At 37.5% G+C, this 17,713-nt stretch overlaps 1 protein-coding gene across 2 annotated transcripts in view; it reads left to right on the top strand.

The window, feature by feature from the left end:
• The window catches only part of STXBP5L (syntaxin binding protein 5L), a 388,157-nt gene that overhangs the window by 355,117 nt on the left and 15,327 nt on the right, over positions 1-17,713 (top strand). For both annotated transcript variants that reach the window (XM_047100036.1, XM_047100035.1), the window contains 2 exons: positions 11,519-11,689; positions 13,782-14,021. In XM_047100036.1, the coding sequence (XP_046955992.1) occupies positions 11,519-11,689; positions 13,782-14,021 (411 nt within the window). The remainder of the gene's footprint in view (positions 1-11,518; positions 11,690-13,781; positions 14,022-17,713) is intronic.

Genomic DNA, 17,713 nt, shown 5'->3' with positions numbered 1-17,713 from the left:
CCAATGACCTATGTGTCTGTTTCTGTGCCAGTACCACACAGTCTTGATGATTATAGCTTTGTAATACAGCTTGAAGTCTGGAATTGTGATGCTTCCAGCTTTGGTTTTCTTTTCAAACATTATTTTGGCTATCTGGGATCTTTTCTGGTTCCATACAAATTTCAAGATTGTTTGTTCTAGCTCTGTGAAGAATGCTGGTGTTATTTTGATAGGGATTGCACTGAATGTGTAGATTGCTTTGAGTAGTATTGGCATTTTAACAATATTTGTTCTTCTAATCCACAAAAGTAGAATGTTTTTCCATTTCTTCGGCTCTTCTTCAATTTCTTTCATAAGCTTTCTATAGTTTTCAGCATACAGATCTTTTACCTCTTTGGTGAGGTTTATTCCTAGGTATCTTATGGTTTTTGGTGTGATTGTAAATGGTATAAATTCCTTGATTTCTCTTTCTGCTGCTTTATTATTGGTATATACAAATACAACTGATTTATGTACATTGATTTTATATCCTGCAACTTTCCTAAATTCATGTATCAGTTCTAGCACTTTTGGTGGACTCTTGGGTTTTCCACATAGAATATCATGTCAGCTGCAAAGAGTGAAAGGTCGACTACTTTGCCAATTTTTATGCCTTTTATTTCTTTTTGTTGTCTGATTGCTGAGGCTAGGACTTCCAGTACCGTGTTGAACAACAATGGTGAGAGTAGACATCCCTGTTTTGTCCCTAAGCTTAGGGGGAAAGCTCTTAGTTTTTCCCCACTGAGGATGATATTAGCTGCAGGCCTTTCATATATGGCTTTTATGATGTTGAGGTATGTTCCTTCTATCCTGACTTTCTTGAGGGTTTTTATCAAAAAAGGATGCTTTATTTTGTCTAATGCTTTTTCTACATCTATTCAAAGGATTATATGGTTCTTATCCTTTCTTTTATTAATGTGGTGTATCATGTTGATTGATTTGCAAATATTGAACCAGACCTGCAGCCCAGGAATAAATCCCACTTGATCATGGCGAATAATTCTTTTAGTGTACTATTGAATTCAATTTGCTAGTAACTTGTTGAGAATTTTTATATCCAGTTTCATCAGGGATACTGGTCTGTAATTCTTTTTAGTGGGGTCTTTGTCTGGTTTTGGAACAAGGTAATACTGGCTTCATAGGATGAATTTGGATGTTTTCCTACCATTTTATTTTTTGGAACAGTTTGAGAAGAAGAGGTATTAACTCTAAATGTCTGGTAGAATTCCTCTGGGAAGTTATCTGGCCCAGGACTCAGAGTCAGTCTTGCCCCAATAAATAAACAGTTTCCAGGCAAGGAAGGACAGGGTTTGGTGTAAGCAGCTCCCCCCTCTACTAGGGGCTGCTGTGTTGCTCTCTGAAGTCCCACTATGTTGGTGTTGGGTGGGAAAATGGTGCCATCCCAATATCTTACCCCTGGACCAACCTCCACTATTCAAGCATCCCTTACAGAATAGCAAGGGCAGTCAGCTTGCTCTGCACCACAACCTTCTATGCCTTCTCCTTGGCACATGGCTGGGATTCAAACCCAACATCTGAAAGGACCCAGCATGGCATGGATCCACTCCCCTCCTCCAGAGTAGAGTCTCTCCACCCTGCTGATGGAAGGCCTTTGGCTGGCACCTGAGGGTCTTTTTTTCTTGGGGAGGCAATAAACCCTCTTCCAAAAGTACTCCAGGAAGAGGACTGTTCTCTTCCAGTGCACCCGGAGATGTCTACACCATGCTATGTATGTGATGGCCAGCTCCGTCCTCCCTAGGAACATGTATCCCACCACTCTGGAGACCGTCACACACTTGCAAGACCTCAGAATTTGAGCTCCAAAAGCTGTTTGCAAAGGAGAACTGGGATACTCTGTACTTCTTGTTCCCCAGTCTATGGTCCAGAGAGGTTTTCCTCTTGTGCTAACTTGATGCCACACTTTTTCATCCCCTCTCACTTTCTTTCCCTTTTGTCTCTCCACAGAAAGAGTTCCCTCCCCTCTGCAGCTCTGCTGTTTTTCTCTCCCCCAATTCATATCCATGCACCTCCAGACTGCCAAGCTTCTCCCCCCAACTGTGGAAATCCTTCTGACACTCCACAGATCTATTTCCTGGGTGTTCCAAGTAATCTGACCTCAATACAGCTGTGTTTGAGGGGCAAAGAAAGCCTAGGGCCCCCCTACTTCTCTGCTATCGTAACTCCTCCTAAGAATTTTTTTAGATTTTTTTCTTTAAGTTTTTATTTGAATTCCAGTTAACGTACAGTGTAACATTAGTTTCAGATGTAGAATCTAATGATTCATCACTTACAGACAACACCCAGTACTCACTCATCACATGTGCCCTCCTTAATACCCATCACCCTTTTAACCCAACCCCTGCCCACCTCTCCTCCTGTAATCCTCAGTTTGTTCTCTATAGTTAAGAGTTTGTTTTCTGGTTTGTCTCTCTCCCCCCTCACCCAAGTTCATCTGTTTTGTTTCTTAAATTTCACATACGAATGAAATCATATGGTATTTTCTTTCTCTGACTTATTTCACTTAGCATAATACATTCTAGCTCCGTCCATGTCATTGCAAATGGCAAGACTTCATTCCTTTAATGGCTGAGTGATACTCCATTATATATATGTACATACCACCTCTTCTTTTTTCTTAATTTTTTAAATGTATGTTTATTTTTGAGACAGAACATGATCAGGGGGAGGGGCAGAGAGAGAGGGAGACACAAACTGAAGCAGACTCTGGGCTCTGAGTTGTCAGCACAGAGCCCAACATGGGGCTCAAACTCAGGAACTACAAGATCATGACCTGAGCCGAAGTTGGATGCTTAACCAACTGAGCCACCCAGGCGCCCTAACCATACCACCTCCTCTTTTCCATTCATCACTCAGAGGACTGGACATTTGGACTCTTTCCATAATTTGGCTATTGTCAACAATGCTGCTTTAAACATTGGTATACAAGGGGTACCTGGGTGGCTCAGCTGGTTAAGCGTCCAACTTCAGCTCAGGTCGTGATCTCACAGTTCGTGGGTTTGAGCCCTGCATCAGGCTCTGTGCTGACAGCTCAGAGCCTGGAGCCTGCTTTGGATTCTGTGTCTCCCATTCTCTCTGCCCCTCCCCTGCTCTCTCTCTCTCTCTCTCTCTCTTAAAAATAAACATTAAACAAAATTAAACATTAAAAAAAATTAAACATTGATGCACATGTATCCATTCCAATTAGTATTTTCATATCCTTTGAGTAAATATCTAATAGTGCAATTGGTGAATACTAGAGTAGTTCTATTCTTAATTTTGGGTGAGCCTCCATACCGCTTTCCAAAGTGGCTGCACCAGTTTGTATTCTCACCAACAGTGGAAGAGGGTTCCCATTTCTTCACATCCTTTCTAACATCTTTTGTTTCCTGTGCTATTAATTTTAGCCATTCTGACAGGTGCGAGAGGATATCTCATTGCAGTTTTGATTTGTATTTCCCTCATAATGAGTGATGTTGAGTATCTTTTCAGGTGTCTGTTAGCCAGCTCGAGGTCTTCTTTGGAAAAATATCTATTCTTGTCTCCTGCCCATTTTTTAACTGGATTATTTATTTTTTGAATGTTGAGTTTGATAAGTTCTTTATAGATTTTGGATATTAACCCTTTATCAGATATATCATTTGCTCTCCCATTCCAATATATTCTCCCATTCCAAAGGTTGCCTCCCAGTTTAGTTGAATGTTTCCTTCACTAAACAGAAGGTTTTTATCTTGATGAAGTCCCAATAATTTATTTTTGTTTTGTTTCCCTTGCCTCAGGGAACATATCTAGTAAGATGTTGCTGTGGCTGATATCAAAGGAGTTACTATCTGTGTTCTCTAGGATTTTGATGGTTTCCTGTCTCACAGGCTAAACAGCCAGTGTCCTGGTTAGTGGCCTTTAGCAGGTATCTCTGCACCTATGCTGAGGGGTGGGAGGAGGAAATGGGGCTGGCTGGTTATTTTACCCCCAGAGAAGCAATGCCTCCTGTCACAGATGTGCTCCACAGGGAAGGAACAGGCTCTCCCTGTGCCCCTTAGGTGATCCTCACATCATGCAATCTGCCCTGGAGTTGTTTTCCTGCCTTTGCTCCAGGAATAGGGCAGCATCCTCAGGTCTCTATCCCAGAGAGGCCCACAGACCTCTAAAACTCCAGTCTTTCAGCCCCCTGGTTGCAAAATTTCACAAAATTCAGCCCCATTCATGTTCACAGCCAATGGCTTTGGGAAATTGTTCTCCTCATATTTATCCCTGTGCACTCTACTCTCTCTTGGCTCTCTCTGCAACCAGGACTTCCTGTCCACAGCACCCATGTTCCATTTCTCCCCCAAACCTGGTCTCTGCACTTCCTACCTTCCTCAATAGTGGCCTCTTCTCTCCCTCTAGTTGTGCAGTTTATTCTGTCAGTTCTCAGACCAATTTGAGTATTCAGAATGATTTGACAGTTATCCAGCTCTGTTCAAGTGGTGAGACAAGCGTGGGATCCTCCTTCTACACTGCCAACTTAGCTCCTTCACAAGAAAACAAAAAAGATCTCAAACAAAACAACCTACCTTTCTACCTCAAGGAACTAGAAAAAGGACAAATGAAACCCAAAATTAGTGGAAGAAAGTAAATAAAGATCAGAGCAGAAATAAATGAAATAGAGACTAACAACACAAATCAAAAAGATCAAGGAAACTAAGAGCTGATTTTTTAAAAAAGAGAAACAAAATAGACAAACCTTTAGCCAGATTCACCAAGACTGAAAATCACAAGTGAAAGAGACATTATAACTGATGCCACAGAAACACAAAGGATCATGAGACCACTATTAACAATTGAATGCCAAAAGATTGGAGATTCTAGAAGCAGATAAATTTCTAGAAAAATACAACCTACCAAGACAATCATGAAGAACTAGAAAATCAAACAGACCAATTACTAGCAAGGAGATTGAGTCACTAATTTAAAACCTCCCAACAAATAAAAGTTTAGGACCAGATGGCTCCACTGCTGAGTTCTACTAAACATTTAAAGAATTGATACAATCCTTCTCAAATTCTTCCAAAAAATCAGAGTAGGGAAAATTTCCTAACTCATTTTTTCAAGGACACTACAAAAAAAGAAAGTTATAGGCCAACATTTCTGCTAAACATAAATGTAAAACTCCTCAACAAAATATTAGCAAGCCAAATTCAATAGTACATTGAAAGGATCTTATGATCAAGGGTAATATTCAAGTCAATGTGATTCATCATATTAGCCAAATGAAAAATAAAAATCCATCATCTCAATTGATGAAGAAAAAGCATTTGACAAAACTCACTATCTGTTCATAACAAAAACTACAACCAAGTGGGAATAGAGGGAATGTGCCTCACATAATAAAGATCATATGTGACAAGGCACAGCTAACATATTCAATGGTGGAAAAGTGAAAGCTTTTACTCCAAGATCAGAAACAAGACAAGAAAGACCGCTGTCACCACTTTTATTCAACATAGTACTGAAATACTCTCCAGGGCATGAAAAATAAATAAAAGGCATCCAAATAAGAACACAAGAAGTAAAATTGTCTATCTGCAGAATATATATGTATATATATCCATAAGGTCTCCACCAAAAAAATACTAAAACTAACAAATTCAGCAAAGTTACAGAATAGAAAATCAATATATAAAGCTCAGTTGCATTTCTATACACTAACAACAAACAATTAGAGAAATTTTAAAAATCCTATTTAGTTGTATCAAAAAGAATAAAATACTTAGGAATAAATTTAACCAAGGAGGTAAAAGATCTGTGCACTGAAAACTATAAGATATTAAGAATTAAAGACACAAATAAATGTAAAGATATTTCATACTCATGGGTTGCAAGAATTAATATTGTTAAAATGTCCATACTGCCCAAAGCAATTTATAGATTCAGTGAAATCCCCCTTAAAATTCCAATTACATTCTTCACCAAAATAGAATAATCCTAAAAATGTGCATAGAACCACAAACGACTCTAAATAGCCAAAGCAATCTTGAGAAGGAAGAGCAAAGAGGCATCACACTTTCTGATTTCAAACTATATTACAAAGCTATAGCAATCACAGCAGTTTGGTATCAACACAAAAATAGACACAAATCAATGAAACAGAATAGAAAGCCCAGAAATACACACACACACACACACACACACACACACACACACACACTCAATTAATTTACAACAAAAGAGCCAAGAATATACAATAGGGAAAGGATCATCTCTTCAATAAATGGTGCTAGAAAAACTGTACATCCACATGCAAAAGAATGAAACCAAACCACTATCTTACACCATGCACAAAAATCAACTCAAAATGGATTAAAGACTTGAACACAGACCTTTAACAATACAACTCCAAGAAGAAAACAGAGATGGTAAGCTCCTTGACATTGGTTTTGGCATTTTTTTTATTTGAAACCAAAAACAAAGAAAATATATGCAAAATTAAGCAAAAATATGATGTAGTGAGACTACATAAAAATAAAAAGCTTCTGTATAGTAAAGGAAACCACCAACAAAATGAAAAGGCAATCTACTGAATGGGAGAAAGTGTTTGTAAAGTATATATCTGATAAAAGGTTAATATCCAAAATATATAAAGGATTCATATAACTTAATAGCAAAAAAACTCAGATTAAAAAAATGGGCAGAGGTGGGTGCCTGCCTGGCTCAGTCAATAGTGCATGCAACTCTTGATCTAGGGGTTGTGAGTCCAAGCCCCATGGTGGATGTAGAGCCTACTTTAATTTTTTTTTTTCAACGTTTATTTATTTTTGGGACAGAGAGAGACAGAGCATGAACGGGGGAGGGGCAGAGAGAGAGGGAGACACAGAATCAGAAACAGGCTCCAGGCTCTGAGCCATCAGCCCAGAGCCTGACGCGGGGCTCGAACTCACGGACCGCGAGATTGTGACCTGGCTGAAGTCGGACGCTTAACCGACTGCGCCACCCAGGCGCCCCTGTAGAGCCTACTTTAAAAAAAAAAAAAACATGGGCAGAGGAACTGAATAGACACTTTTCCAAAGACAACATATAAATGGCCAATAGGTACATGAAACGGTGCTTAACATCACTAATCATAAGAGAAATGCAAATCAAAACCACAACGAGGTATCACCTCATACCTGCTATGGTATGTATCATCAAAAAGAATTAACAAGTGTGTTAAGAGTGTGGAGAAAAGGGAACCCTGTGTAGTGTTGGTAGGAATGTAAATTGGTGCAGCCACTATGGAAAACAGTATGGAGGTGTGTATTCACATTCCTGAAGACTCTAAGCCAAAGGTGGGTGACAACCCAGCAAGACCAAAGGAATGACCCAGAAACAGTGATCGAGATCTAGGTTTATTGGGGGCACTTACATACAGGGAGCCCAGGAGTGGCCAACTGAACAAAGCATCTGCTGCTGGAAACTAAACACAGCAAACTTTTATAGTGTAGCAATTATCCTAGGAATTCTCTGTAGCTTTGCCTTTCCTTGCACAGCAAATGTTCCAATGATATCAGAACCCACCACCTGGACATTTGCATTATCAAGGTGATACTCCAAGTTGGCCAGCCCTAGAGCCCCTGACCTGGAATGCTGAACAACATGTTTTCTACATATCTTGCTTATGGGAAATAACAGAGAGAAGACGGGATCTATACATTCTCAAGATAAAGATTAACAGCGGCATTAGGGTGTGCTTGTGCAAACCAGCCCTGGCCCTTAACACACAGGAGGTTCCTCAAAAATTAAAAATAGAACCACCATATAATCCAACAATCTCACTTCTGGGTATACATCCAAAGGGAATGAAAACAGGGTATTGAAGGACTGTCTGCAGTCCTATGTTCATTTCAGCATTATTCACAATAGCTAAGATAGGGAAACAACCTAAGGGCCTATAAATGCATGAATGGATAAAGAAGACACAATGGAATATTATTGAGCCATGAAAAAGATGGAAATCCTGCCATTTGCAAAAGCATGGATGGACCTTGAGGGCATTACATGAAGTGAAATAAGCCAGGCAAAGACAAATACTGCATGGTATATCACTTATATGATGAATATTTTTTTAAAAAGTTATAGAAACAGAGTAGAAAAGTGGTAACCAGTAGCTGAGGGTAGGGAAAATAGGGAAGGGTTTGTAAAAGGGTATAAACTTTCAGCTATAAGATGAGTAAGTTCTGAGAATCTAATGTAAAACATGATGACTATCGTTGACAACACAGTAATGTATAATTGAAATTTGCTAAGGGAGAACTTAATGTTCTCACAAAAAATAAAGTGATGGGCATGTTAATTAGATAGTGGGAATACATTCCCAGTTTGTATATATATATCAGTGATGTACAATTTATTATTTTTTTAATGTTTATTTATTTTTGAGAGAAAGACAGAGTGTGAGTGGGGGAGGGGCAGAAAGAAGAGGAGACAGAATCCAAAGCAGGCTCCAGTCTCTGAGCTGTCAGCACAGAGCCTGACACGAGGCTCGAACTCATGAACTGTGAGATCATGACCTGAGCCAAAGTCGGATGCTTAACCAAAAGAGCCACCCAGGCACCCCTTGATGTATACTTTAAATGTTACAATTTTAAATGTCAGTTTTACCTCAATGAAGCTGAAATTTTAATAATAGTTATTTCAAGTTAAAGCATTCTATTCATCACCGACAAAGCCTAAGGCAATGGTTTCAGTAAGAAATTATTTTCCCTAAAACTGTAAAGTTAGTTTTAAACATCCACTTAAATGAACAAATTATAAGTTAAACTTTAAAAAACAAATGGGGGGCGCCTGGGTGGCGCAGTCGGTTAAGCGTCCGACTTCAGCCAGGTCACGATCTCGCGGTCCGTGAGTTCGAGCCCCGCGTCAGGCTCTGGGCTGATGGCTCAGAGCCTGGAGCCTGTTTCCGATTCTGTGTCTCCCTCTCTCTCTGCCCCTCCCCCGTTCATGCTCTGTCTCTCTCTGTCCCAAAAATAAAATAAAAAACAAAACAAACAAACAAAAAAAACAAATGGTTAATTATTGAGAAATAAAGAGGAAGAAGCTCTTTGAAACTTTGCATTTCAGAGACTAACCATTAAACTCAAGGCATATAAACCTTTGCTCATTCAAAGCATTTTTAACTTTGACAACAAAAATATAGCCATGAAAATTTTGCTATAGAAGAATCAAATTAAAACTGGAGATAAAAATTAAGCTCATCAAGGGGAAGACTAAGATTCTGTCCATCCAGGTTTTCAGCTTAAAATTCTTCAGAAAAAATATTCTAAAAATAAGAGCTTAAAAACCTCAAAAAAAAAAAAAAGTCAGCAAAAAAGTAGAGAATGTTGACAGTCAAAAAACACTAAAATAAAGACAAATTAAAAATTACATAAACCTTAGTTTTGGGATTATGATGGCAGACATGTCCTGCTGAACCAGGCCAGCAATAGCACAGCTCCTAGCATGTAGCTCCAGAATCATCAATGCTGAGTCACTGACTTTTTTTTTTAGTAAAACATTAACTCCTGTGTGGTTGGACATTGTTTGGGGCTGCAAGCTTCTGAGTACACCTCATAGTTTCTCTCTGAGCTTCCGAACTTCCTAATATCCTTTAATAAATTCCTTTCCTGCTAAAACAAATTAATCAAGCAAACCAACATTAAGTCAATTAACAAAGCAACTTTTCCTCCAACCAACACATCATGTCTGAGGAAGGGGCAACTCTTTCCAACAGATGTATGGCTTATTTTTGCAATATATACCCCCAAAGTTGTCCTTTTTAATTCATTCTAGTTAGTGCCCGTGTTGTGTCAGATGTTGTTAGTGCCAGAAGTTGCTCTCAGTATTTTTGCTGTTTATAAGACTACATTTGATAGTGCAGGAGGGGTAGAGCTCTTGACTTCACCTTCCCTATGGCTAACTCATCAAGGGATATTTCTGTCTTTCCATCTGGGAGATCTAGGATTTCTGAAATCTGTGTTAATACGGAAGATGACTGGCCCCAAAAGACTTGGATCTCAATACGCATTACACAGGCTGCTCCTAAACCCTACTATATGTGTCTTCAAAACTTCTACCCCTTACCAAAATATTTTAAAGTGGCCCTGTGGCCCAGTTTTTAAGTATATACACAGTAAGTGAGAAAATCTGGATCAAAATTCTGCCCCCATGAATACTATTTATATATTATTAGATACTTTTCCAAACCCTTTTTTCTGAGCTTCAGTTTCCTCAGCTGCAAAATCAGGATAATAAAGGATCTACCCTGTAGGGCTGTTATTAACCTTAAATGGGTAGCGTTAGGGCTCAGTCAGTTAAGCAGCCAACTCTTGATTTCTGCTCAGGTCATTGTGTCACAATCACTGGGCATGGAGCCTGCTTAAGATTCTCTCTCCGCCTCTCCCATTTTTCACCCCCCCCCTCAAAAAAATTAAATGGGTAATGTTTATATAGTGTCTGGCATTTAAATATTTGATAAATGTTAACTCTCCTTTTTGAAAATAGTAAAAGAAACACTAATGCATATAAATGGTAAGACCTAATTGTCATGCTTGCACTAGCTCAAGGATATCCAGAAAAAGGACACTTTTCAAATTCTACAATACAGAAAAGCTATAATGGAGTGGACACTTAGTACCACATGGACATTAAACATGATTCTTCTCCATTTAACTCTATTATCCTTTGAATGTCCAAAGCACATTTTAAAATGTATTCTGAATATTGCAGAACTATGAGATGATGTTTCAAATATTATATATCAGGATTAAAAAAAAAGACCTATTTTTAGTGCTATTATTTACAGGTTTTTAAGTTATGTCACAACAGAGCTAAACTCATGAGCTCTAAGTAAATAGTACTTTTGTCTGGAATAAGAATGACAATAATAATTTTTGTTCAGAATTTACCATATACTAAGAAGTGTTCTGGCATGTGACATGAATTATTGCAAAATATCCGTGAAGTAGATAATATTCCCAACTTACAGAAAAGGAGATTAAAGTATGGAGGACTACAATAATTTGTATAATTTGTAAATGGTAGAATTAGGATTTGAGCCCAGGCAGTCTGGCTTAAGAGTCATTATTCTTAAGTACCATTTTCAACTGCACAGTAAGATACTTCCATTCTATATTTTAAACTCCAAGCACTTGAGTTGCTTCCAAAACTTATATAAATAGGTGCATATTTAAATTACGCAAAAGAAAGTTGAATACTATAACCTATTTTGTACTGCCATTAAATGATAAAATACTTAGTGGAGACAATAAATTTTAAACTATGTTAACAGTCAAATATTAAAAATGAACTTATGTTTAATAAAAATCGTATGAAGTTTTTGGCTAACTACTGAAAATGTGACTAACTCTTAAAATAGTGAGGACTTAGCCATCTTTATATGTTTTGAAAAAAATGAATTATCACTCTTCATTTATTAATCTACACATTCAGATTCCTTTATATATGAAGATTTAATTATGGTATTTATGCTGCCTTCTTCCTCCTGGTACAGATCATGTAAACGGACACTGCACAAGTCCAACCTCTCAGAGTTGCAGTTCTGGAAAACGTCTGTCTAGTGCTGATGTTTCAAAAGTAAATCGCTGGGGTCCTGGAAGACCACCATTTCGGAAAGCACAATCAGCTGCTTGCATGGAAATTTCTTTACCAGTCACAGCAGAAGGTAAGTTAAACATACAAATTTTTGTGGATACAATTAAAATTTGATATACCATAAAAATGGGAGCTAGAGGACAAGGGATGTAAATTACATGTAAAAGATATTTAAAACTATAGTCAGCTCTTAGCAATGAGTAACTGAGAGATTGGTCAAACTGTGGCCATGATTCCAAATCCATTCCTCGCTACACCTTCTTCTTCATCTCTAAAACCAGGATGGCTCTGCTTATTGGTAGACACCTTCTCTTGTACAAAGGGAGACCTATGCTTTAATTTGTTCTCAAGACCCCCAACAACAGAGTTTCCTTCCATCTCAATGGTGAGCTTTTAGTGTCTCTATCTGAAGTTATTTAATGTCTTGCAACCCTAATTTCCTCAACTGTCAAGTGAATGTGACCAAGAAAAAGTCAAGATCTTAAGTTTGCAATCTTCATCTTCATATGTTTTTTAAATGATTAAGTGCTTATTAGTGGAATGAGTATTGGAGCAGGGATTAAAGTATAAGAGCTAGAAGGCCAGAAAGTTTTAGACAGGGAGGAAAAAAGGAATCTTCTAACTTAGTGGCTACTGTCTTGCTGACAACTTTAGGGAAAGATATGGAAAAAAAAAATCTTAGGAAGATTTTCTATGGTAATTCTAGTCTATAAAGTAATTCCCCATTTACCACCCCTAAATAAATTTGATAGTAATGACCTATATTATTATTCAAAAATTTTAATTTAAAAACTATTTTAATTATTATACCATACTAAATCTGGTTCATTGACATGCAAATAATGAATTTATCTCTCTCATAGGTGTCTGTGAGTAACAACCTTGAATGTTGATACACTATGAATGAAAAAACTTTGAAAGCATTTTAGCTAGGATTTGTATAATAAAAGCAAAATGTAAAGGTTATAGAAATAGCACTCTTAATCACTGGCTTGAGAGTTGAGAATTTTGACTTTCAGACATTTCTGCCTCTAATTTGTACTGGATTCTGGGGAAATTGCTTAACTCTATATCTCGGTCTCTAAATCTATAAAGTTATATAGATTATATCCAAGCTCCCTCTCATCTCTAAATTCTATTACGAATAATTATTTTTACAAACTTGCTGAGGGATATAAGGGGGAAATTAGGAATACTATATTTGTCTTTCTAGAAAAAGGATAATCTAAGGAACTTATATTTAACTCTTTTTATAAAAATGAGTCACACTTGTACCTATAAAGGAAGGAGTGAATATGTAGAAAAAAAGGAATATGAGGAACTTGTATTCCAGAGCAATTATAAGAACAAAACCTGCCTCGAATTCCTTTAACTGAGGATGAGTTTATGCTTGTTGAAGTGTGCACATGTATGAGTGTTGATGAGCAGGAAAACTTGCAACTATCCTGCTTCCTGTAGGTGGGCTGAAGCCCCCTCAGAAAGATTACCATTAACAATGAGATGGCACAGTCTATAGCTTCTGATCTGGTCCTAGGAAAAGTTACAACTGGATTTGGATTCAAGGTAGGTAACCTGAAAGTAGTTCAGGGATACGACATTTGTTCTTTGGCCTTGGTAAATACTCCAATTTTTACAACTATAGTTACTCCAAATATAGCAAAACCAAAAATTGTGTTAGTTAGGGACATGTATTCACCACAGAACATTTGTGACCTTTCAGGTAAGTAGTCATAATTTTGTCTGTAAGAGGGAATTGCCAAGAAATCATTAGGAATATTTTCAGTAATTGAGATACAGAAGCATAATTAAAATGGTACCAGAAATTCTTGTAACCTTTACTACTTAGACTAAATATTTTTTCCCCAGATTAGAAAATTTCAACTAATAGAGGAGGTAATGTAGGGGAAAAAACATGGTGACCTGTAACTCTGGAGTCCCAAGTTCTGGTCCCAGCTCTGCCTGAGTTTATGATTTATACTTCTGGACTTCAGTCTCTTCATTATCAAAATAAGCTGGTGAATTGGACAAGCTGTCTTCCAGATCAGTTAACAAGGAACCAAATTCTACTTCCCTCTCATAATTTTGTTTTTCATGTATGAAGTCTGACTTTACTTCTTATAGAAATACACTAACTTAATTTTTGTTCTTCTAAACATCCATAGAAAGCCGAGAGAATTCCTATAATCGTTCTAGAAGTTCGAGCATCTCCAGTATTGACAAAGATTCTAAAGAAGCAATTACAGCACTATACTTCATGGAGTCTTTTGCTCGGAAAAATGACTCTACAGTCTCCCCTTGTTTGTTTGTTGGAACTAGTCTGGGAATGGTGTTAATCATCTCCCTGAACATACCTTCAGCAGATGAACAAAGATTTACAGAACCAGTCATGGTATTTCCAAGTGGTAAGAGTTCTTATTTTATTCCTTAATTGCTATTTTTCACATTTTGACATAAGATAATGTATAACATTAATTTGTATTGATCTGGAAGACTATAAGCATTCTGTATGTTGGAAACTATTGAGAATTTCATAAATCATATACTACCCCAACATTTGTCATATAGCAACTTACCATTCATTAGGATAAAATAGTATAATCATTTCTATGGTAGTAAACTGTATAACTGCCCACCTAAACAATGCCTTGGGGAAAAAGTTTCTGAAAAGCACTAAGGAAAACCTTAATGCAAAAGTTAAAGTATTTAATGAAGTATTTCTCTAAAGTTCTAGGCCAGAGCAGAGCCTATATCATCCCTGACAAATTCAGAACAATTAAGCTAGAAGCACTACATAGCTTTCGAAAATCTTCAGTAAACTTTCCATCTTGTTTCAAAAGCATACCACACAATTTCTTTCCCTTTTATCCTAGCGCCTGAAGAATTTGACCTAAGTTATGAGTACTATTGCTAAAGCATATGTTCTTCTTAAAGCAAAGTATATTCTTCCTACTTGAATTATCTTTTTTTCTTTTCAAAGAGATGAATGTGATTCCTCACGCAATTCCTTTGAACATTTAAAATTTTGTTCTCAGTAACTTTTGCTTTGTATTTCCTATGTATGATAAGAAATGTTTTTCAGACAGTTTTTAGGTAAAAAAATAAAAAAGGAATTTTATTAATATATAGGATAAGGAATTTTATTTTAAAAGAATACATATATATGGTATGCCAGGTTAGAGAGAGTTTTGTTTTCTTAACTGGTGTACTAAATTCTTTTTTTTTTTTTTTAATTTTTTTTTTTTCAAAGTTTATTTATTTTTGGGACAGAGAGAGACAGAGCATGAACGGGGGAGGGGCAGGAGAGGGAGACACAGAATCGGAAACATGCTCCAGGCTCCGAGCCATCAGCCCAGAGCCTGACGCGGGGCTCGAACTCACAGACCGCGAGATCGTGACCTGGCTGAAGTCGGACACTTAACCGACTGCGCCACCCAGGCGCCCCTTAACTGGTGTACTAAATTCTTATAGATATTTCCTTAATGTAGGTGGAATAGTCAGCTTTCTCCTAGTGTGGCAAATTTAGATAAACGTATTTATGTGTATGTGTATGTGTATGTGTTAAATAACAGAAGTTGATCTTCTCACACTTCTGGAGACTAGAGGGCCAAGATTAAGGAGTCAACAGATTTGGTTTCTTCTGAGGCCTCTCTCCTTGGCTTGCAGATCACCAAAGGTGCCATGTGTTCACATGGCTGTCCTTCAGTGTGCATGTACCCCTAGTGTCTCCCTGTGTATGCTAACTTTTTCTTAGACACCAGTTTGGATTAGGGGCCACCCTAACAACTTCCTCTTAATCACTTCCTTAAAGGTTGTACCTTCTGAGGTACTGGGTTCTAGGCCTTCAACACATGAATTTGGTGGAGACACAATTCAGCCCATAAAATGCATTGTATTTTAAAAGTTAATCTGCTAGGATCACTGTATTTTAATTGTAAACATATTTCACGATGAGAAAACATCTTTTACTACATTCCTTATTTTAAGGAAATATGCACAATTCTCTTATATTGGTTGAGTTAAAGCCAGATTAGTGAGGTCATAATGAATTATTAAACATTAATTCAATCCACTATTTAACTCAATAAATCGTTATACATATTGGACACCTAATATGTGCCAGGCATTCCTCACAAGTTTAAAGGTGAAAATTTATCTCTTGTGTACAAAAGTTTACAACCATAAGTGAAAGACAGTTTTTTAAGAGATATTCTAAAAAATGTGGTTTTCTATTTCACAAGCTTAGAAATAAACATTCTCTGGAACTGACTTAACAGATCTCTCAATATTGTAGGGAAGTCCTTTAGCATTCTTAGCAAACAGACATAGACTAAAAATGATGGCAAATTACAAAATAAGTATAGATTTAACTTAATAATGTGGTATCTAGTTAGTAAGTAGTTGCAAAGCTTTTCCTCATCTAGTTAAAGATATATAATGGGAACCTGTCTTCTCCAATTTTCTATGTCATTATTCTCCTGTTCCTTCCAGACTTTAGTTAATATCAATACCAGCTCACCAATTGTAACAAATGTACCACAATGTATAACAAGATGTTAATAAAGGACAAAGGGGTCATATGGGAGCTCTCTGTACTACTTGCTCAATTTTCTGTAAACCTACAAGTGCTCTAAAAAAAAGTATTTTTTTAAAAAAGAGGTATACAATAGAGAAAACTATGAAGCTGGTTTCCAATGTGTTTTACAAATAACCATGGAAAAGAGAGAAAGCCTAATTAGAAGATCATGAGACTACTATGAACAATTATATGCAAATAAACCAGACAACCTAAAAGAAATGGATAAATTCCTGGAAACATATAACATACCAAGACTGAATCATAAAGAAATAAAAAGTCTGAACAGATCTATAACTACTAAGGAGATTGAATCAGTAATCAAAAACCTCTCAATAAAGAAAAGCCAACTCTTTTTTTAAGGAATCTTTTCACTTTAATTTACTGTGGTTGTCTTGACAGCAAATTCTATTCAATGATATGGAAATTTGAACTGTACTCAATCATTGAATTTTAGAGTGGAAAAGCACCTTAAGGTTATCCATTCCCTGTAGTTATGCCTTAGTCTGTATCAGAATCACCTGGAGGGTTTGTTACAACACAGATTATTGGTCCCCACCCTCAGAGTTTCTAATTAAACAGGTCCGGGGTGGGGTCTGAGGATTTGCATTTTTAACAAGCTTCCAGGTGATGCTGATTCTACAAATGCCACTTTACATAGGCTAGGATGGAAAAATCTACAGTTCTTTACTCCTGTGCAGGGAAAAACACAGTGCTTCCTCCTTCTGTGTGTTTCTTCTGTGTGCCTCTTTCAAACTGCTTCCACACTCACAACACTTCTGACACCACATGTGGAGAGGTTTTTCCCCATAAGAAGCAGGTCTTTGCAACACCAGCTGGGTGTCCCACAGTTTAACTCAATTCTGACACTATCTGGAGATAATTGTCAGATTCCACAGGTTAAGAACTCATTCCCACAAAACTGCTCCCTCTCCTTCCTTTAGATGTCAATCACCAGTCTAGTTTGTCACCTGTGCTTCTGACACATTGGCTATAAATCTGAGGTTCCCACAACCCCCTCTTTGGGTTCAATTAATTTGTTAGAGTGGCTTAGAGAACTCAGGAAAACTGTTTACTTACCATTTACCAGTTTATTATGAAAGGATACAGATGAACATCCACGTGGAAGAGATGCGTGGGTAAGGTATGTGGAAAAGAACACAGAGTTTCCATACCCTCTCCAGGAGCGTCAGTCTCCCTGCGCTAACACCTGTTCACAAACCCGGAAGCTCTTCAAAGCCCTTCCTTTTGGGTTTTTATGGAGGCTTCATTACTTAGGCATGATTGACTAAATCATTGATCATTGGTTGAATTCAATCTCCAGGCCCCTCCTCTCCGGAGATTGGGAAGGGATGGGACTAAAGGTACCAACCCTCTAAACACAGCTGGTTCCTCTGGCAACCAGCCCCTATCCTTGGGTAAGATCCAAAAGTCACCTCATTAACATAATAAAAGACACCTGTGTTTTTCTCCTCCTTGAGGAAATTCCAAAGGTTTTAGCAGCTCAGTGCCAGATACAGA

This window comes from Lynx rufus, unplaced genomic scaffold (assembly GCF_022079265.1).
Source record: "Lynx rufus isolate CCGP_SWC_20201006 ecotype Redwood Valley unplaced genomic scaffold, mLynRuf1.p SCAF_5, whole genome shotgun sequence".
Lineage (NCBI taxonomy): Eukaryota > Metazoa > Chordata > Mammalia > Carnivora > Felidae > Lynx > Lynx rufus.
This window is presented reverse-complemented; position numbering and strand designations above follow the sequence as displayed.